At 43.0% G+C, this 21266-nt stretch overlaps 1 protein-coding gene across 4 annotated transcripts in view; it reads left to right on the forward strand.

Moving 5' to 3' along the window:
- The window catches only part of srgap2 (SLIT-ROBO Rho GTPase activating protein 2), a 55267-nt gene extending 34553 nt beyond the window's left edge, over positions 1–20714 (forward strand). For 3 of the 4 annotated variants that reach the window (XM_031747642.2, XM_039611905.1, XM_039611903.1), the window contains exons 3-23: positions 1896–2058; positions 6864–6926; positions 7891–8106; positions 8413–8541; positions 9829–10050; positions 10137–10238; positions 10359–10553; positions 10682–10766; positions 11364–11391; positions 11679–11709; positions 12394–12454; positions 12669–12746; positions 12853–12987; positions 13073–13178; positions 14423–14647; positions 15522–15601; positions 15934–16132; positions 16890–17027; positions 17199–17412; positions 17517–17627; positions 17725–20714. In XM_031747642.2, coding sequence (XP_031603502.1) covers positions 1896–2058; positions 6864–6926; positions 7891–8106; positions 8413–8541; positions 9829–10050; positions 10137–10238; positions 10359–10553; positions 10682–10766; positions 11364–11391; positions 11679–11709; positions 12394–12454; positions 12669–12746; positions 12853–12987; positions 13073–13178; positions 14423–14647; positions 15522–15601; positions 15934–16132; positions 16890–17027; positions 17199–17412; positions 17517–17627; positions 17725–18255 — 3112 coding nt within the window. In that variant the 3' untranslated portion in view covers positions 18256–20714. The remainder of the gene's footprint in view (positions 1–1895; positions 2059–6863; positions 6927–7890; positions 8107–8412; positions 8542–9828; positions 10051–10136; positions 10239–10358; positions 10554–10681; positions 10767–11363; positions 11392–11678; positions 11710–12393; positions 12455–12668; positions 12747–12852; positions 12988–13072; positions 13179–14422; positions 14648–15521; positions 15602–15933; positions 16133–16889; positions 17028–17198; positions 17413–17516; positions 17628–17724) is intronic. The other variant, XM_039611904.1, reaches the window with a different exon arrangement.
- The last annotated feature ends 552 nt before the right edge of the window (positions 20715–21266 follow it).

A 21266-nucleotide genomic window follows, 5' to 3' on the forward strand; every position in this document is an offset into this window, starting at 1 on the left:
GTTTAGCCGTATTGTGTATGTCCGTGTGTGTGTGTGTGTGTGTGTGTGTGTGTGTGTGTGTGTGTGTGTGTGTGTGCGTGCCCTTAAGCTGACAGGCTGATTGGTCACATGGAGAAGCCCTCACAAGTTGTGCACTCATTCAAAGCCTGCCCTTATGTTAAATATTAGGACAGTTTGACTGTTAATAAGATGCAGCTCCTTGCACAGTCCAGTACTTCAATGAGGTTTTTTGAGATCTGATCACATGATTGCATGGCCACCCATGGGATGAAAAAAATACAAATCCGTTTTACATGTGCTGTTACTTTTTAAATTTAAGTCCAGGGCTTTATCTATTTTCTCCTTTAAAATACCACAAAATAATAAATCATGCACCAGGAATTAAAATCAGTTTTCACACAGATTCATGAAAGCACATTTTAGTTCTCCCAGATTTCACATGTTGCCCAGTTTTTCTTTTTTTGTAATTTGTATTGTCTAGTGTCACTGTCTAAATCAGGCGCTCAAGTAATCCTCACGCACAGATGCATTGCTGCAAAAGCTGTAATGCCTGCGAGGAGGTAATAAAAATAACTTCATGCGGGGATGAAGCCTGTGTAACAGTATGGAACAGCATCTGCACCATGTGACCTGAGGGGGGCCAATTATGTTTCAGTGTTTACCTTGCGGTAGCTGAAGGTCAGAGAGGGATTTGGATGATATTTCACCCAGTGCCATTGCCATGGTTATCGCTGGTGGATTCAGGGTGACGAGTCACATGGTGGCGTTGAGGCTGTCTTCTCGAGCTTACAGAGGAACTGGAGTCATGTTTTGAGTCTGTTGTGCAACCAGTAAAAACAGACGCACCGGACATGAATCAGACAGAAGAGAGAAGTTTGAAAAGAAAGTGAGGTGCAGCCACATAACAAGTGCGAGATGGGTTTCAGTATTGAAGTGGTGCGGGTGGATTGTCTGTTAGGCTCATGTAGTTAGTCATATGACATTGAGACCAGTGTCACCCAGTACCAGTTTATCACATCGCTCCCATTGAGTCATCTCATTGGAACCACCCTTACGCACCCCCAGAAAACCTCCTTTACTCACACACATGCACACAGTCCCCTCACCGCCCCCGCTGTATAACCCCACTTAGTCAAATCAAAGACTCTCTCTGTCTGTCTGGCATTGTCTGTGCTGGGGTCACTGTTCTACTTTCCCTGACCCCTGTGTTGTGTGTGTGTGTGATATAAATGCCTTGCAGCTCTTTGCTGTCTCTATCCAGTTAAAGCTCCTCTTAACAACACAAAGGCCTTCTTTCATCCACTTACACTCACTCATAATCCATTTTACCCACTAGATCATCCATAACTCATACTATAGTCCACACACACACACACACATACACTTTTACAGTGTGCACACCCCATAAAAGCAGTTGTATTGTCATGTAAGCAGGGCATTAACAGCTTTGCATTTGTGTAATGGCTTTGAAACAAAGAGCGCAACACCACTGAACCATTATATCGTTAGTGAAATGATTACAGTCTTCAGATTGCCCGCTTTTTTCCATCTTTTTCTGCTCTCGCTTATTTCCCTCGACAGCAGCTGTGCTTGCAGGGGAGCCTTACCTCTTCCTGCTGGGTTTTGTACCCTGGCTGAATCCTGCGTCGGGGCTGGCTTACCAACCCTTTGTGTATGTATGTGTGTAAGAGAGTCTGTCTACAAACTCTCTGTCTATCCCTGTTATCCCAGTGCCCTGTCTCATGTTTCTAAAAGCCGTATTATGGGTGTACCGTTTGCTTGTTTTTGCATTTAACAGAAAATAGACCTGTGTACAAGTTTGCAGTGAACGTTAGATGAATTTAGATTACAGTTTCCCTTGAATAAAGACTTGTCATTTCTCTCTGCGCGTACAGGAAGGAGCAGAGCATTTTATCTCCGGTGAATTGCTGGAACCTGTTGCTGCAACAGGTGAAGAGGGAGAGCCGCGACCACGCCACTCTGTCTGACCTCTACCTCAACAACATCATTCCCCGCTTTGCACAGATCAGTGAGGACTCAGGGCGCCTCTTCAAGAAGGTAAGCACCCACTCACACACGCAGGAATCTCAGAGCCTCGCTCTGATTGTTTTTCCTCACTGTAATTTTGTTTAATTGTCCATCGCGGTTAGCTTGATTTATGTGGGGAACCTAACGGCGTAAGGATTGCAGTTATTTCAGAGCCGTTCTCATGTGTGAATACATTTTAAATCCATCCTGCTGCTAGGTAGATGCTCCTTCCCCACTTCAGACAGTAAAGAAGAGAAAGAATTCAGCCCGATGTGCTACATCCATGTCATATTTTGCCATGTCCAACCCCAACCCCCCCCAGCATCTGTTTTCTGTCTTGGCTGATTTATTGACTGACAGCGAGGCAGCAGAACCTCAGGCCAGGAGAGTTTATACTGTCTGTTTCATACTGAAACCTCCTCCTTGTCCGCTCTGATCTTTGCCTTTATAGTCTGAGAGATGAAAGAGTAAAAATGTGGAGGAAGAACAAAAAAAAAAGAATAAAACGAAAGAACTGGAACAGAGCGAGTGGGCTTTACATGACAACAAATGGCAAGGAAGTATTCTCCCCTGGGAGTTTGCTGCTCATCTCCAGGATATGAGACCAAATAAACAAGCCCTTAGTGCCAAAAATGCAAATAAAATTTCTAATCTGTTTAATACAACCACTTACTTTTCTCCAGCGCTTCCTTTTTTCTCTGTGTGAGCTTCAGATTGTGAACATTTCTGCAGGGTTCTGGCATTTTTTTAGCAGCGTATTGGAGCTTTGAGCGATGGACACAAAAAGCTGAATTTAAATTTAAGTGTTAGTTTGGATATTAAGAGTTGACTTTAAGGTAAAGGTCACGGTGAAGAAGGCTAGGGATGGGCGCAGGGAAAAAATTTGATCAGAGGAAAGCCGCACCAAGTATAGAGAGATAAGTGTCTGCTCCGACGGCAAAGTGAGGCCATCTGTGAGTGGAATGTCATGGCAGAGGCTGCTGATTTCCAACCCGATAGGCTGTCTTTGAACTACATTTACAATCAGATCCCAAGCGACAGGAGCGCACACAAACCTCTACTTTCATTTCTCTGCCTGTCCGACACGCAGCACTCATTCCTGCCCTCTAGCCTCTTGGACATTGATTTAAATTTTTCATGGTTTTTTTGTAATACTGGGTGCATGTGGGTTGTTTCCATCGTGTCTAGGTCATAAGCAGGCTGCACAGAGAATGCTCTGATGGCTAATTAAGTGGATAATCGGTTCATTTATAACATTTCCAGTCAGTGGCATGAATACCAGTAGTGCCAGGGGCTATTATACACAAACACAACTCATGGAGATGCAAAGCACAACCCGTATTAGAGAAGCTAACACATTCATCTCAGGCTCTTGAAATAGAGTGGGAGTGTGTGAGATTTTAGTCACTGGCCAACAGGAAGCAATAATGAATCAAGCTGCATTATTAACACGCACACAATCTCCACCTAAGCCACAAACATCAGGACTAATGAAGCCGTTGCTAGTTTCTGCTTTGTAGTCCCCGTAGAGTGTAGAGTAGACGACCACAGGCAAAACAGGAAGTTCAAAGGTCGACCTCCACGGTAGGAGAGCTCAGCCATGACTATTGCTTTTTGATTGGCTGTGGTCTGGGCTTTGTCACCTAATGTGAACCTCTTTAGAGGGCAGGAAAACTACAGTTATCCTGTTACCTCTTTTGTCTGCTGTGCTATCCTAAATCTCCTTCCGTATCACCTTATCCCCTCTGTTCCTGACCTTTTTGTTCCTTGTAATGCTGTCAAATAGGTTCGACATTATGATATCTGATCCCCTACACGCCTCGCCTTGTCTTTTTCATATACCACCTTTAAACTTCCCACCCTTAACCCTTTTTTGTTTTTTTTGACCTGTAAGCCTTCGATCCTTCTCTGCTCCCTTTTGCGCCCTCATCCAGGAGAAGACAGATGTTCAACATGCTCTGCTTTTGCTTTCTGTCTGCATTCCTCTACTTTTTTTGTTACTTTCACTGTCCTATTTCTCTCCTCCTTTCATTTTCTCTTCCCTTTCTGCTGCTGTCTCTCACCTTTTAACCCAGTTTGATTTGTGTACACAGATTTGCATTATGTGTAAATCTGTGCACACATATCGTAACCTCTTCAAACACTTCCAATAATGAAAGGGATATTGTTCAGTTAATGTGTCAGATAACGGTTTCCTTATTTCTATGAGTTCCAGTGGCAATCAATCTGACCTTTTACTCCCACAGCTAGATTATCACTGAGGTACATGCCATGTTTTACAGAAGGCACACATGCTCTGATGCATGTCTGCAAGAGGCTGCAATGCAAATGAAGTATATCGAAAGAGGAAGCTCATGTGTGAGTTTGTGTTGAGTGTGTTCTTCAATCACCAGTCCAAGCTACAGTGACTATGTCACAATGCAACGGTCTTTTTGGCCTTTTCAGTTTCTTTTTTTTTTCTGCAGAAACAATTATGAATTTAGAAAAAAAAGAAAATCACAAAAGAAAGAGAAAACAACAACATGATTTGCATATTTTCAGCTACCGTTGCAATCATCCATCCATCAATCATCCTTTTCTTATCTAAATCAGATCCACTGGAGCCTACTCCAAACTGAGTGAAAGGCTGGGATACTACCTTGGACAGGTCACCCCTCTGTCACAGGGAGAGACAAACAGTTACTCTTGCTCACAATTACAGCTCCTTCATTGTCAGTTTAGAATTACTGATTAACCTTAGACGCATGCCTCTGGATTGTGGGAGGGAGCCTTAGTACCCGGAGACAATCCACACAGGCACAGGAAGAACATCTAAACTCCCCACAGAAAGGCCCCAGCCGGCCAGTGCTAGCAATGCTAACAGCTACACCGCCATGCTGCCCACATTTGCTACCAGACGTTTAATATGTTGCATAAAAGATGGGAAATTTTGGGACTCTCTTGATCTTTTCTGCTTCCGAATTCTGATAAAACTAAAATGATCAAGAGCAAGAACTGACAGAAAGACTTTTGTTGCCAGTTATTGTACTCTTTCTTCGGATCAGCTTATCAAAGATATCACAAAGACTTGAAAATGTCTTTTCTGGTGTTGGCTGTCTCAGACAATAATTCATGCCTTTGAATCTATTATTCTATTTTTGTTTTTGTCTTCTAAGCAAGAATTTTAACTAAAACTGTTTGATTTGATCCCATCTCAACACTTTGGAACTTGACTTGAATTAATTCTAAACTGAACAGATCTGAAGGTGGTTTTGATGATGTACAAAATTCAAAATGGGGAAAAAGTGGCCCTTCATCATTCTGAAACAGTCTGACTACGCCCATTACTCTTAATACAGTGAGAAGAAGCATGAGCCTTTTCCTTTTCATATTTAGACTTGAAAATAAAAAAGGCAAATTCCAGGGCAGTTTCCTGTCATGGCACCACAGACATCTGCCTCCATGGCTCTGTTTAGGCCTTAAAATCTAACCCAGGGATGTCAAATACATTTTACGTCTTGAGCCACATACAGCCCACTTTGATCTTAAGTGGGTCGGACGAGTGATTTTCCTCTTTCTGTCAGTATAAAGATGTTTGACTACACATTGCATCCCAGAGATATCTTAATACAGGAAAAGGAAGTGCAATTTCAGCAGCATGTTTCAGATTTTCTACATGATAAATGTGTAAAATTACAGCAAAGCTTTTGGTAGCTGCCCAGATTGTCCTGTGAATATAGAGTTTTTGTTAATTCACAGGAAATGTTCTTCTTTTTTTTTTTTAATCAAAATTTGATAAAGAAAAATGTGATGACAAATGGGAACATTTCTATCATTTAATTCTCTATTGCTTAATGAATGAATGGCCTTTGGGAAGGTCCTTCTCAATAGGAAATACAGTTAAAAGCCCCAAAATGTATGCCCTCCTTTTCCAGCCTTCCAGTGGCCTGGATTGTAGTCTTTGTCGGGCTGATTTTGGCCCGTGGGCCCTATGTTTGGCACCCCTGATCTAAACCTGATAATAATATTTTCTCTTTATTGTTCAACCGGTTGCTCTTCTTTTACCTGTCACCATTTATCCTTTTGGTATCTTCCTACCTTGTATGTTCACACTGTACATTTTCCATATGGATCCATTCTGAACACACATGCATGGGTTGCCTGTCCGTCTGAACAGAGGTATCCTTTGTCTGTTACTCTTCCTGTTTTTTGGGACAGGCGCTGTCCTGAGGCAAATCTGTGATACTGAGTGATTTTAAAATTTTATGTCTCGGTTTGTCATAATATTAAACCCAAGTCTGGATGGTGCCCTTTTAGCAGATTAGCAAAGTCCTAACATAGAAATGTTGAGAAGGGCTCTGAATGGATGTGTGTGTGTGTTTATTCATGTGTGTGCTCTAATGTGTGTGGAGTCTACTCATCTGTGGGCTGCTGTGAAGTCATCAGTCAGTAGTGGCTCCTGGCAGTTATGTCTGGAGAATGGTAGCGCCTGTATTACTCTCTGTCCTCCCTCTCTTGTTTCTTTTTCTGTCTTTTGCCACTTCGTCATCCCACCCCGTCTCAGCTCTTTTGTCCTCTCGCCATCTCGGCCATCATGTAGAGTTCGGTATCTGTAGCTCCACATCCATCGGGACCATTACCGCCTCGCTCATTTGTCTGGATTAGACACTTCTCCACTGCTGTTTGGCCAGATAATCTACTCTTGATTTATTGATTGACCACATGGCTGAGTGGGTATAGAGAGATGACCCCATCAGTGGACAGCCCTTAGAAGCTGCAAGTTATAACACTGAGTCAATGGTTGGGAGTGTTTTATCACATGTGTTCTCTGTTTTTCTCTCTCTCTGTCTCATCAGAGCAAAGAGGTTGGCTTACAGCTGCAAGAAGACCTGTTGAAAGTTCTTAATGAGCTTTACTCGGTAAGGAAAACCCTTTTTATTACAGTCACAAGCAAGATTCTAATTTTGTCTCACGATCGCCTGCATTTCATACAGAACAATGAGAAAGAGCCCTGCCCTTGTTGAGCTATGGGTTGGTGTTAGCAGACACTAAAACTGCTTTCTTTTACCTTTTTTCACAGGTCCTTAAAATTTTTAGTTAGCAGTATCGTCACATTCATATTTAATTTTTTGCTCGGTCTACTCCTTTGGTTCACCACCAAAATGCCTGCAAAACTAATGACATCAGATTCAACTGTACCCTGTTTTTAAAGCTAATTAGCGGATGTGCCGAAGCTAAATGGTGATCGTGTTAAACATTATAAATGCCAAACCTCACTGTCTTCTTTCACTATCACGGGCATCTTGGAGTCTGGCTCCACATTTTCGTGCTACTGCCAAAAGCACTAAAGCAGTCTGAGTGTGTGTCACTGTCTGCGTGTGTGGGTTTTCTACTACAGCTTAAAGCTTCAGCTAAAGCTCAGCCAGGCCCATAAAAGCAACTCTTGCACAGTAATTATAGTCTATAGTAAGAGATAGGAATAGATCTGGTTTGAGTGACGCTCACATGCTTGCTCATAGACAAACCAGTGTGTCTGTCTGCAGTGTTGCTGGAGGGTTTGAGCAGAACAGCATAATGATGGCTCTAGTGGTGGTCGCTTGAATAAGGCTGACGCTGCACACGTGTTTAACTCTTCACGGTAAACTCGTGCCACACCCCTCTGCCGTCCAGCACGGTGCTGTGACGCGTTCTCTTCAATATTTTAAAGCCAACCATTGCTCGAGGTTTATCCAAAAAAGAAAGCCACTTTTTTGAGCTGTGTGTATACTGAGCTTTGGTGCTTCGCTTGCTCACTGGCAAAAGGCCCGCTTTTGATACGGAGCCAGAAGTGAGCGAAGAGACACACATCCGTGTTTGTCTACAAATCTCGACCCTTGTTTCCAGGTGATGAAGACATACCACATGTACAACACTGACAGCATCAATGCTGAGTCCAAGCTCAAGGAGGCAGAGAAGCAGGAGGAGAAGCAGATGGGGCGCTCTGGTCGACAGGATGACCGCCAAACGCCGCGCTCCCCCGACACCCTGGCCAGCATAAAGATGGACGAGAAACCCGTCCGGCGTTCCAGCGTCAAAAAAATCGAGAAGATGAAGGAGAAGGTGAGCAAGCCTGCGTGGGATTAAGGAGGGAGGGTGAATCGAGGGGAGCGAGCAGATAGATGACGGCTGTTTCTGGGCTCCCCACCTGTTGTCAGACAGATCTATGTTTGTGTCTCATGAATGATTTATAAGTGCGCGCTTGGCTTATTGCTAACCCTGTTTATTATTACTGGAGCCTGTCACACCAGCACGGTTCCCCTCTTCTTATTACCGGCAATCAATACTGAGACATTACACTGAAACACATATTAACGCTCTCTCTTCCTTCCCTCATCCTGTCCCTATTCTTCTTTTCTCTCTTATCAGAGGCAAGCTAAGTACACAGAGAACAGACTGAAGGCCATCAAAGCCAGAAATGAGTACCTGCTCGCCCTGGAGGCCACCAACAGCTGCGTCTTCAAATATTACATCCATGACCTCTCTGACATCATTGATGTGAGTATAACCGTGTTATTGCTGTGTCTGTATTCCAGCGTCCCTGCGTTTGAGCCAGCAGTGGCTCCTCGGTCAGTCTCTTCACATTAGCCTCAGTACAGTCCCTCTTCTTAAGTCCTTATGCTTCCCAAGTGCATAACACAGGGTTTATTGTGCCCCCCTCCCTGCCTCTCCAGTGACAGCCAGTGGCAAAAAGAAAAAAATCTAGATTGCACGGAAGCTGTTAATTCTCTGCTTGATTATAACGCGTCATGGCCTGTTGAAATAACGGCGCAGTCATCAGCACGTTTCATTTCTGAAGAAACTGACACGTGTCTGAACAAGCAACACTTAACTAGGTAGGAGGTGGCATGTAGCAATACATCAGTTCTAATTGTTTGTTTGTTTTTTACTGTTTTTTTTGTTTTGTTCTAGTTTAAAAATTGTGTATAATTTTGCTTGGAATCAGCGAGCAGGTGCCAGCTGGAGACAGTGTTCCTATCAGGCTTGTGAAGCGAATTAAGGAAGCAGTAATCATGCAGTTATTCATGTGTATGCATAAACAGTTTATGCAAGGGTGACCTGAAAGGGTAGCGAAACAGGCTCATGACCTGAATGTCACGGGCTGCTCCAGCAGCTGTGGTGGCACTGGACAGCTTCCTGTTGCTGGAAAAGAGAATACTTATCTCAGCATGTATTCAGCCTTTTTTCTGTGTTTATTCATCCCATCAGTAGGCTACAACACCTTTGGGTATTAGATTATATCCACTTTTATTTTTTAAAAATGACACAGCTTTATGGTACTTCATGATAAATAACCAATACAGCAGAACCAATGTTATTATCAGCACTTCTTTTTTCTCCTCTCTAACATCACAATGTTCATTCATTGTTTAAGACTTCGAGGGTCAGGTTTAAACCAGTTCTTTGTAATAGCTTTTTTTGTTGTTGTTGATATTTTGAATAAATACCATTAAGGAGGAGATGGGTTATGCTACGATCATTATAGTAAGACGATATTGATCGTACAGCACTTTTCACATGTATTTGATAAATGGCACTGACATAAAAATACAGGTCAGCAGTGTGTGGGAGAAGTCTGGTGACACTGTCGTTTACCACATTAATTCAGTGTTTCTGGTCTGTTTCTGGCTTTCTCTCACTACATTTCCCATGTGCCTCTGAATGAATGAATGAATGTAGTGCAGAACAAGGGGGCAAAACTATAAAAATTACAAAGTTAAAGAGAGTGGGGTTTTTTTTAACCAATAATGTTTATTTCATACCATATGTCTGCATGTGTGATAGTGCTGTGACCTGGGCTACCATGCCAGCCTCCACCGAGCGCTGAGGACCTACTTGTCTGCTGAACAGAATGTGGAAACATCCAAACAAACAGGGCTTGGTGCTCTAGAGGGAGCCACAGAGAGTCTTGAAGCCAACGGGGACAAACAGAAACTGATGGAGACCTACAACAATGTCTTCTGCCCACCAGCTCGCTTTGACTTTCAGTCCCACATGGGAGACACGGTAGAGTCCCGTTGCTCGTTTGTGTGTTAGAGTAAGTGCGTTTCTAAATGTGATTGTTCTAATATGTTTATTTTTTAAATTTATAGATGGGAGTGATGTGTGCACAGTCGCCGCTTGAAAGCGAACTGATCCAGAGGTGTCAGCAGCTGCAGTCCCGCCTCTCCACGCTTAAGATTGAGAATGAAGAGGTCGGGCATGTTTCTGTTCTTCTTTGCGTTTTATTTATAAGTTTAGCCTCCCACACTTTCCACCTGCGCTGCGTGTTAATCCCAGCCTGTTTTATATCGTTCTGCCTCGCTGCCATTCAGGTGAAGAAAACCATGGAAGCTACTCTGTCCACCATTCAAGACATGGTGACTGTGGAGGACTATGATGTCTCCGAGTGCTTCCAGCACAGCAACAGCATGGAGTCAGTCAAATCCACTTGTGAATCCTATCTCAGCAAACCCAGCCTGGCTAAGAGACGGGCCAATCAGCAGGAGACGGAGCAGTTTTACTTCACAGTCAGTTCCAATTAATGCTATCATTTATCTAGCAATGACTCTGATCATTAATGTTCATTTGTGTTGGCTGGAAAGGATAATCTGCACAAACTGTAACTTCATCATGTGTGTCTTTGTATGTATTGTAGAAGCTGAAGGAGTTTCTGGAAGGCAGGAACCTGATCACCAAGCTGGAGGCCAAGCATGACCTCATCAAGAAGACCCTAGGAGAGGGTGAGTATGGCTGCCAGAATGTCCTTCATATCTTTTAGAAGTTGATCTTTTTTCCTTCCCATCTGGGTGAGTGTTTATGTGCTGGGAGTCCCCCAATGGGACTGAGCAGGATTCAGGATTCATGAACAGTCTGGTGCCCAGAGGCTAAACGGGGAACAAATCTGAGAGATGAGTGGTGCAGCGGGGCGCATCAGTGAGCAACGCAGGGAAGCAGAATCACTTTAATATATCTAATATCCACAAGTTCAGTGTGTGTGACAGAGGGCAGGGGTAGGTCAAAGTGACAGTGACCATATGTGGATGCAGCTGTTTGCTTAACTTAGTTTGTGTGTGGGGAAGGTGTAACAGTGGGCTGAAAGTGTCATCCAGTCCACAGCGTTATGGGAGAACCCCTCCTGAGTTGTGTGTGTGTGTGTGTGTGTGTACAGCTAAAAGTGGGAAGTGTGTTTCTCTTTTTTTTCTGTTCCATCTGACAAATTTCCTCATGTGTCCTGTTTCTGCTATAACTGCCTATCTCTCTCTTCTCTGTCATAACTCCCTTTACCCCACTCCACCCCCCCCCATCCCCTTTTTCCTTCCTGTTTCTCCCTACTTTAGGTCAGAAGACTGACTGTTGCCTTGCCAGGTAGGTGTGGCGTAGGAAGGAAATATGCTAATATACACATATACGGACCCACACACACAGATATGCACACACATATTTACCAAAGCAGTGTTAAAGCTTGATTTCTTGGCAGGCAGGGTTATTATTTTCCTTGTCAGTGTTTATAGATATCCTCAACACATGTCTATGTGTGTCTGTGTATACAAATAGAGTATTACCAGAGTTGGGAGTATAAATAGACTTTCTCTGGAGACATAATGACAGAGTGCCGTTCTTTTTTTTTTCCCTTTTCTCTCTCTGCTGCGTAGCGGACGGAGAAACTCGACAGTACGGAAGCAGGTAATTATTTTTTGAGCATTGTGTGGGTGGGTGTGTGTGCATGTGTGTGTGTGGCTGGGTAGCTTCTCAGTCAGAGCCACTGCAGCTTTGTTTTTAACTCAAGTCACATGATTTCTCACAACATCCTCCTCCCATAGGGTGAATTTGTACCTATTATTTGTATCGTATTACTCATTTTAATGTAACCCAATATAACAATGCACAAATGTGCATGTCTGCTTCTACAGTTGCATCTGTAGTATCTGATCAGCAGGCAACCTTTTCATTAGAGAAGCTGATGTTTGTAGCTCCCTCTTGTGGTTGTGTTTGTTTTAAGCGCTGGCTTAAAATGTAATCCCAGTAATTGTTAATTTCAAATTACATCAAAAAATACAAAAAAAACCAAACATATAACTGTGATGTGATATCTTTATATTCTAAGCAGTAATGTGCTGTCAAATATGGATTCCTTGGTCTCACTGCCAGAGATTTTTTTGGAATCCCCAAACAAACAAAGGGAAAAGGAAAAGGTGCCGTCTCCTAGCAACAGCTGGGAACCCAGTGCCCACCATCCTTCCCCCATGTCTGATACCCGTTCCTTCTAAATGTGTGCACCCATGCATGTGCGTTTGCAGACATGTCAGAAGAAAGAAATGTGCCGTTTTCTTCTTCTGACAGGAGTAACTCTTTTCCCTCTTATTGCAGGAGTTGGGCGAAACCATTCCCCTGATGGTTGAGAGCTGCATCCGCTTCATCAGTCGCCATGGTGAGGAAATTCTGCGGTGAAGTGATAGGTTTAGGATCAGCTTTTTTCTGTCTGCTGATTGGTTAAACTGCTACAAATGCAATTGGTTCTGGATCTCTTTGAACTGGGAAAAAAATGTATCAGAATTCTTCCCTCTAATTTCAGATTTGTGAATCTCTGAAATTGAACAAGGGGATTGATATTGACTTGTGTGTGTGGTTGTGTATGTGTGTAGGTCTGCAGCATGAGGGAATCTTCAGAGTGTCAGGCTCACAAGTGGAAGTCAATGACATCAAGAATGCCTTTGAGAGAGGTAACACTGTCCTGCAGGAAAAACAAGCATTTCCCCTCTGTTGTGTTTATCTAGCGCGTTATTATCCGTTGTGTCCCACGGTCCCTCCTCTTCTCATCCGGTGTAGGTGAGGACCCGCTCGCAGGGGACCAAAATGACCATGACATGGACTCAATTGCTGGCGTGCTCAAGCTTTACTTTAGAGGCCTGGATCACGCCCTCTTCCCTAAAGAAGTCTTCCATGACCTCATATCCTGTGTCTGTAAGTGTTACTTCCTTTTGCCTGTTTGTGTGTTTATGAATTTGAGAGTGTGAGTAATCTCATGGGGGTTCATTTTAATTTTCAGCAATGGAGAGCCTCACAGAGCGGGCAGTCCATATTAAGAAGGTTCTGCAGTCCCTGCCAAGTAAAACCCTCATCATCATGAGATACCTTTTTGCCTTCCTCAACCAGTGAGTACCAGAGCGCTCAGAGGCCAGATGTTTGGGATTAAGCTATAGATGTATCACTAACTGCAACTTTCGTAACATAGATGATGTGTATTAATGTGGTAGCACAGTCTAGTGTAACGCTTTGTTGGGAAACATACTGGGCCACACCTTTTTAATCTTTGAATTCAGGTGTTTTCACTTCCTGTGTCGCACATTACCCGCTCCTGCTCCCTGACACAGTGGGAACAGTGGATACACTAATCTTAAAACAAACAGCAAAAAACTAAGGCATGCAAACCTATCACAGATTTGCTGCTAATACTTAAATGTCATCAAACTGTTGATTTGGACAACAGAGTTCAAAATGTATGTATAATGTATAAAAATCTAAGTAATTCACTGAATCTTCATTCATGAAGAAATATACTTTCAGTATCAGTCAATGCAGAAAGAGTCCATAGAGCAAAAGTCTAAAGGAAGTATAGTTAAAAACAATATCTACTCCATCTAAAACTTGCTTAACCATGTGTAAAAGCAACATAGTCACTATAAGCAGCCCTGTTCTGATCCACTTGACCTATAGTCACTTGATTATTTGGTAAACATCCGATTTTATATGGCCGTCTCAAAACATCCTTCAACTTTCATGGAAAGTCAAGTTCGGGGTCATAAAAGTCCATAAAAGAAACTATAATAAGCCCTTTATTACTCAAGACACTGTAAGCTTTCCTCTCTGTGAAATTAATTAATTTCCTCCATTGAGTTTATTTTAGTAGTCCAATATTCTGAAATGGGCTCAGTTTCATCACACTACCCAAAAATCCAATCTCTTTAAAAAAAAAAGTGAAGGGCAAACAGAAAAGCTTTTTTTAACAAAGGTACTAATCGTGTATCAGTTCAAAGAAATATTAAACTAAGAGCGAGTGCATGTACGGCACGCAGAGACGCAATCCATTCTGTCCACTCCGTCCTTAAAAGCCGTGACAAAACCCTTCAGTTAAAAGGAGAAAGGGTAAAAAGCAATATGGTGTGGGAGACCTGACATTTGAGACTCATGGGTAAACCAAGTGGTCCCAGACAGCTCATGTGGAGAAGGGGAGTTTCTTTTACGTGAGTGATTTACAGTCACCCCCTAAACTCCTGCTTCTTCTCACTCACTGAAACGCGCACACACATCATCGGAGTCTCTCCATCACCAGGTTATAAATGACTTGTCATGGTTGTTTGGGTTTATATGTTGAGACTCTGCTTTCTCTTCTGCCCAGCCTGTCTCAGTACAGCGAGGACAACATGATGGACCCCTACAACCTGGCCATCTGTTTTGGCCCCACCCTGATGTCTGTCCCAGAGGGTCATGACCAGGTTTCTTGCCAGGCCCATGTCAACGAACTCATTAAAACTATCATCATCCACCATGACACCATCTTTCCTGGACCGCAAGACCTGCAAGGCCCCATCTACACTATTCCTGGAGCTGGGGATGACTTCTGGTGAGGCTTGGGGAAGAAACCCCACAAATCACAATGGGATGAAACTTAAATTGCTAAAGCTTCTTGAAGCTAACTGGATATATTTTCCAATTGTTTTTTCATACTGCTGTAGAAGGGACTTAGAGATGATGAGTAGGCCAGAAATGGGGAGTGGGGGTTGATTTAGAGGCTGTCGGGGAGTGATGGAGGCTCAGCTTGTCTGCCCTACTCTGGGTAAGGGGCCACGAGGATCAGCTTACCCTCTGTCACACTAAAGATGAAAGCACCGCCTAACCACAGAGCACAGCGTGTACACACTCACACACCACAATGCACACAATGGTTACTTTCAGTTTTACTATAATGACAAGCCCGGGCACCAGTTATTATGATTGCTGGCAGTCATTCCGGTTGTACAGACTGTATGTCATGGCGCAGCAGCTTTTGTTCTATGTCACACAAAGTATGGAGACTACATTCATGCTAGCATATGCTAACTTTGTTTGAATCGACCAGAATGATTCTGTGAGTTTGTGTCATATCGCTTCAGAAAATATATCCACAGGGTAGTCGATTGTTTGATTTCAGTATTTTAAACATCTTATAACAATCCCTGCAAATGACAAAGAAATTCCAGCAGTCAGTGTTTTTCTGTTACATTCAATTCACCAACCTTCCAAAACCCTAATTTGTTTTTTATGGCAGGCAGCTCAGAATGGGTGAACACCGCGTTAAGCACTATGTAGAACCTGTCTAACCTTAAAAGGCTCTATATAACTGCAGACCACAACTTGGTCTGCAGTTATAACTCTGTGGAGGATCGTGAGCTCAGATTGTGAGTTATCAGACAAGTATGGCATCCTCTGACTCCTGCTGCCCTCTCCATTTACTGTAGTGACATTCCACACTGTGAGCCCCCTCTTGTGGAAGAGCCAGCACCTGACACTGTCTCTGTCAGCCACAACAGCGAAGATGGTAAGTAACATACAAAACTAACTACATGCACTGTATGTACTTTATGTACTGGCTTGTTTTTCATTAGTTTTAGAGATCTCATGCTTTCCTAACCACTTACTGTGGCTTAAATCTGTTTGTGCAAGCTCACGTCTTGCTCTCATTAATCTGTTTTGTTATTGCTCAGCAATTTTTAACGTGATTGCAGTCACTGAATAAACAGCACTAACCTGCCATGCGCTAATCAGGCTTCCTCTCTCCTACACCTCTCTATTCCCTCAATTTTTGCGGCTCCTCTGCTCCTCCGCTCCTCTGCCACGTCCCGTGTCTCTCCGCCGTTCTCTGAATCTCAGGCTCCTTGGCTGTTTCAGAGTCTGATCCAATCGAAGCCATCGCTAGGTTTGATTATACAGGCCGGACCGGTCGGGAGCTGTCATTCAAGAAAGGTGCCTCTCTGCTTCTGTACCACCGAGCCTCTGATGACTGGTGGGAGGGACGACACAACGGAGTGGATGGACTGGTGCCGCACCAGTATATTGTGGTCCAAGACACGTAAGATCTGTTCTAGTAATTAATCTTAATATAAGCATCATACATTTTAAGAGGCTGACTTTTGTATTTATTAAATTAGATGTTACTTTTAAATTTTTGTCTGATATGAATGTTGGTTACAATAATAATATTTTACCCAGAGAACAAAGAGGCCTCTGTCAAAAGCATAAACTGGAATGATGTCAGACACTGACCATGAGTAAATACAGAAACTAGTCCAGTGGAAATCCCCATTGTTAAGGAAGTGCAGTCATACAGACTGCATATCATAGCAGATCAATTTCCTCTTCAGCTTAGCCTGTTGTATATACAAGCATGCAGAGTGGCTTGTTGCGTTAGTGTAAGGATTTTCCCTCCCTGCTACCCAAGCACAAAAATCTGAACCTCATGTTCACTTTGCTGTTGCTAACTGTTCTGCAACTGCATTGCAAATTACTACAATGAGATCTGGGATTTATATAGAGAAATAATTTATTTCTTTTATACAGGTATAAATGTAAGAGTAGGTCAAGGCAGATTTCTATTATTTATTTAATGCAGCTAAGACTGTTTTTTTTTTTACTGCTAGTGGTTCCCGTGGAAGTAAAGAGCAGCTGCTATATAGATAGAAAGTGATTCTAAAATAAGCTTTTTCTTGCAGATGTGTCAGTGTGCATTTTATTCCCTCCTTTGTAGGTTTGTTGCAAGACAGAGGCAGAGCAGAAGTAACACGATTTTGCTGCGTTTTTTTTTTTTTTCTTCTCCTTTTTTTCTCCAGGTCTGATGTAGGGCGAGGAAGTCCAAAGCCAGACGTGGACAGCAGGGATCTGCTGGAGGATAGAGTACCCACTCGAGTCAGTGCTGCCTCTCCTACAGGAGCTCACGTAGCTGACATCTATCTGGCTAACCTGAACAAGTGTGTATCGTGTGCAGATACGTCTCATAATATATATGTTTCAGTCAGATGTCAGTTCGTGACATTAGTCATGTGTGGTTTTATTCTTTTCAGATTGTTTTTCCATTAGCTCCCACAACATTTCCTAATGAAGTATAGAAAAGAAATGAGTAAAACATTTGTGTCATTTAGGCTGAGGAAACGGCCGGAGCCCGGGAACATCAGAAGAACGTTCCGCTCAGAGACCGACAGCACAAGTCCAGGAACCAGTGGAGGCGGAGGAGGAGTGAGGACCGCTTCTCTTCCTGTTGGCGGTGCTCTGGTAAAAGAAACCGGGGACAAGCGACCCGTGAGCGCTCATAGCATCCTCAACTCAGTTACTCGCCACTCCTCACTCAAGACCAAGGTACTGTAACTGGATCTCCTTTGGTCTTTTGTATGCAGTCATGGAGTGACTGGACTATTGCTGTCTGGGAAAACATTTAATTGAGGCCATTGTGCCGCTTTTAGGTGGAGAGTCCACAGTTGCGGAAGACGACCACAGCAGGGCGCTCCAAGAGCTTCAGCAACCACAGACCACTGGACCCTGAAGTCATAGCCCAGGTGGATCCCCTCTCACAGGTACTGCTTTCATTTCAGCTTCAAGTTTAAACATCTGGAACATTTCAGCTTTCTGTCTGTGTGTGTGTTTACTTTATGTCTGATTCCTGTGTTACAGGACACTGAAACAACCATAAATGAGTTCAGTAAGTTGGAAAGACAGAGCACCCCGAAACATACACACACCCCTGACGTGGTGCTGGACACCCTGGAGCAGCTGAAAAGCGGAGGAGGAGCTTCAGAGCCCTCTAGTCCACTCCACTCCCGTCTGTTGCGGGACAATGAGGGAGGCTCACACGCCCATCCACTCCAGCGCAGCGCCTCCTCAGCTAGCGACGTGCCCTCCTCCTTCCGCCCTGCTAAGAGCCAGCCACGGAGCCCCCTGCCCTCTGCCACGTCCCCCTCTTTGTCCACCTCTCACTCCTCATCCCTATCTTCCTTCAGAGAGTCGCGCCCGCCAGCAACAAGGCCCAAGCCGGTGGTATTCCCAAAGGGTGGAGGAGGGAGCGGCAGTCCAGCAATGGGCTCCCCAACTTCCACTGTTCCCCCTACGCCTCCTCCTCCACCTGCAGGCCACACACACTCGCTCCCCCACACGCCTCCACCTCCCCCTCCACCCCAGTCTAATGATAAATCTTGCCCTGCTTAAGCCCAAAATGGAAATCCTGATTCTTGCAAACTCTTAAGATTCTTACAGCTCTTCTGTCAGGTGCCAAAAGCACTTCACTTGTTACACATAGGACCCCTAACCCAATTCTCACATGTAGCATTCACTACTTGGAGTCCAGATGAGTTCCTTATGATGCCATGTTCAATTTAGTGTCAAGTTTTTAATCTGCCCTCTCCTGGCAGCTCTGCTTTACTACAGCTCAACTATCGTTGATAAAGCAAAAGACACTTCTCTCTCTCTTTTTTTCTTCTTCTTGCCACCACAGAGATTCCAGACTTTGCTGGATTTTCAAATCTTGTACAGGGGAGCAGGACTCAGGGTGGACTCGTACAGGCCCTGGAGCTTGCATACACTAGTTTGCGTTGTATGAAATTCCATTTGAGTGGGCGTGCAAGAGCGTTACTTGCCTTTTATACACAGATCTATGTGAGGAATAAAAAGCACTGTTTTTTTTTATTTGTTTGTTTTTTGTATAGTAGACAGCGTTTTTATCTTTTTAATGACCCCGTGACTAGCAGACCAGATTTCAGAGAACAGACTGTGAAATGCTAACCTCTAACTCACACACTGACCTGCTCCTTCAGAAGTGGAAAGCTGGAGTTAAAGGCAGACTTTTGGGATGATAACAAAAAAGAAAAAAAAAAAAGAAAACTGGTCCAAATACCTGTGCAAGTCATGTGATCGAGAGCTTTACTTTGTCTTTTTCCTTCAGTGTTCGATATGATTTGGAAATATTCTTATTTTTTAATATTTTTTTTGTATTCGCACCACAACAGGAGCATAAAATAACATGGCCAACAATAATTTTAAGTCTACGTAAAGCAATACAAATGCTAAACCCTGGTAGTTTGTGGCATTATGTGCTGCTCGTCTCCTGCAGCTCGGTTTTGTGTGTAGGGGACCACTGAAAACCCAGCATTTTCCTATGTAATGTTGGACTGTACATGCAAACCTACGTTTTCTTCAAACGTATGTGCGTGGCAGTGCTTTGTTTTGTGGCAGCTAAACCCCTTTCAGGTTTTCCTTGCATGCTGGGGGGCCGCTGACAGCAGCCACTGCAGCACTAGCTGTCCGAGTCCAACTCCAAACAAAGCTACATTTTGCTCCTTTTGACGACATCCTTCAAACATAGCCGTAAAAAAAAGGGTTTTGATTATTCTAACAGTGTGTATGTATATTTAATAATCACAATGATAACTGGAAGCATGGAGCTGAGAATCCTCCTGAGTGTGTTTATATAAAAGCACAACCAACCACCTCATCGAATACGTTCTTAAGCAAAGTTTGTTTATATTCTCGTTTGGGTCTTTTTTTTTTTTTTGTTGGGTTTTTTATGCTCAGAATTTGTAAATTGTGGAGTTTTGTAGCCACCTGGGTAAATGCACATGCGTGTTCCTGTGCGAGGCACGCATTGGCAGAGTATGTATGCACCTCACCCAGCCCTTGCCTAAGCAAAAATGGATGCCAACCAACAGCGACTGCCTGGAGACACACAGAAACTTCTCCGGTGTTTTGGAGTGCTGGCCGCCTAAGTGCTGAACAAATATGCACTGTATAAATGTCACCAGATAAAAAGCGTACAGGGATACTTAAAATGTCTTCGTTTGCCAGTTGTCTTCACCCAGATCCAAGAAAGAAAGCCTTTTCTTTGTAACTGTGTTGAACAAATGCTAAACTCACATTACCCAGCACATAGTGCACTCCTGGATGCTCTCTCTCTCCCAGGTAATGACTTGTTAGTGTTAAGGTTTATTTTTAATCACTGTATACTGATTGTGTGTTACCTGGTGTATTTGTGTTGCTCTTACCTCATCATGAGAACTGGAGGGATTGTGCGCTTGTGCATGTGTGTTTGTGTGTGTGGTTGTGGTGCAGAAAACATTAAATCACATTGTCGGCACAAACACTCTCGCACATACACACCATGCATGTGGGTGGTTGGTGTGTTTTGTCCCAGTTGTGCTGTCCAAAGGGAACTGGGAGCCTCTTTTGATCTCAAATCAATCATCGTGCACTTGAACAACTTGGCTTGCATGTGGACTAACTGTGTGGGGATGATAATGTAGGCGTTGAATATTGTTACATATGCATTTTTGTGTCAGTTTGAAAATGGCAGAACTTAAAAACAAAACACACAAAAAAAAAAAAGACTGTAATGTCAAATCTATTTATAGTTGTCTCTGTATTACTGGAGAATCCTGTGTTCAGATTTACTTTGTAAATACAATGTTGTACATTACAGAGGTACACTCTTTTTTTGGTACAATATTGTACAGTAATAGCAATAGTAGTTTAATCAAATAGGCCTTATATAATATTCCACGTGTAGTTCTTGTTGTAGATCTGTTTTTTTGTTTTTTGTTTTTTTTTTAATAAACATTGCTTGCTATAAAGATTCTTGATTTGTTTGTAACAATAAATTGACAACATGAAACTTCCAGGAAGTTGTTCTTTAAAACGTTAATTCCAATTTTATGTCTGTCCACTGTTATTTGTTTATTACGTCTTACTATTGTGCATTAATGTGCGAAAGAACAAATATCCACGGCACAAAGATACAGCTGTAAGTCCAAAGGGGAGTTTCATCGATTTAATGTTAAGAAAGTTGGAAAATCCCTTCAAAAACCCTCAAAGAACTCTGCAAAGTGCCACACAGAAAGATGGATGAATGCATTATTATATCCTCAACATTAGAAAAGACGAAGAGTTGGTCAAATATGAACATTAAATGAAGATGATTTTTGTGGTCATTAAGAAAATAAAATGAACAATAAAGTTGTGTGTTGGATTTAAATATTTCAGACTAAAGTGAGAGCTGCACAGTGAGGTGGAATATAAATCTCTTTTAAATATGGCAGAAAAGAGGATACTGTCAGATAGGGATGGGGGCGGGGGGTCAATGTAGCATTGTGTGGTGATATTATGTTTATACAGGGACACCAATTATCAATATTTTATTAAAGTATTGAAAAATATCATATTGCCATCAG

The sequence above is a fragment of the Oreochromis aureus genome, linkage group 5, assembly GCF_013358895.1.
Source record: "Oreochromis aureus strain Israel breed Guangdong linkage group 5, ZZ_aureus, whole genome shotgun sequence".
In the NCBI taxonomy this organism is placed as follows: Eukaryota; Metazoa; Chordata; class Actinopteri; order Cichliformes; family Cichlidae; genus Oreochromis; species Oreochromis aureus.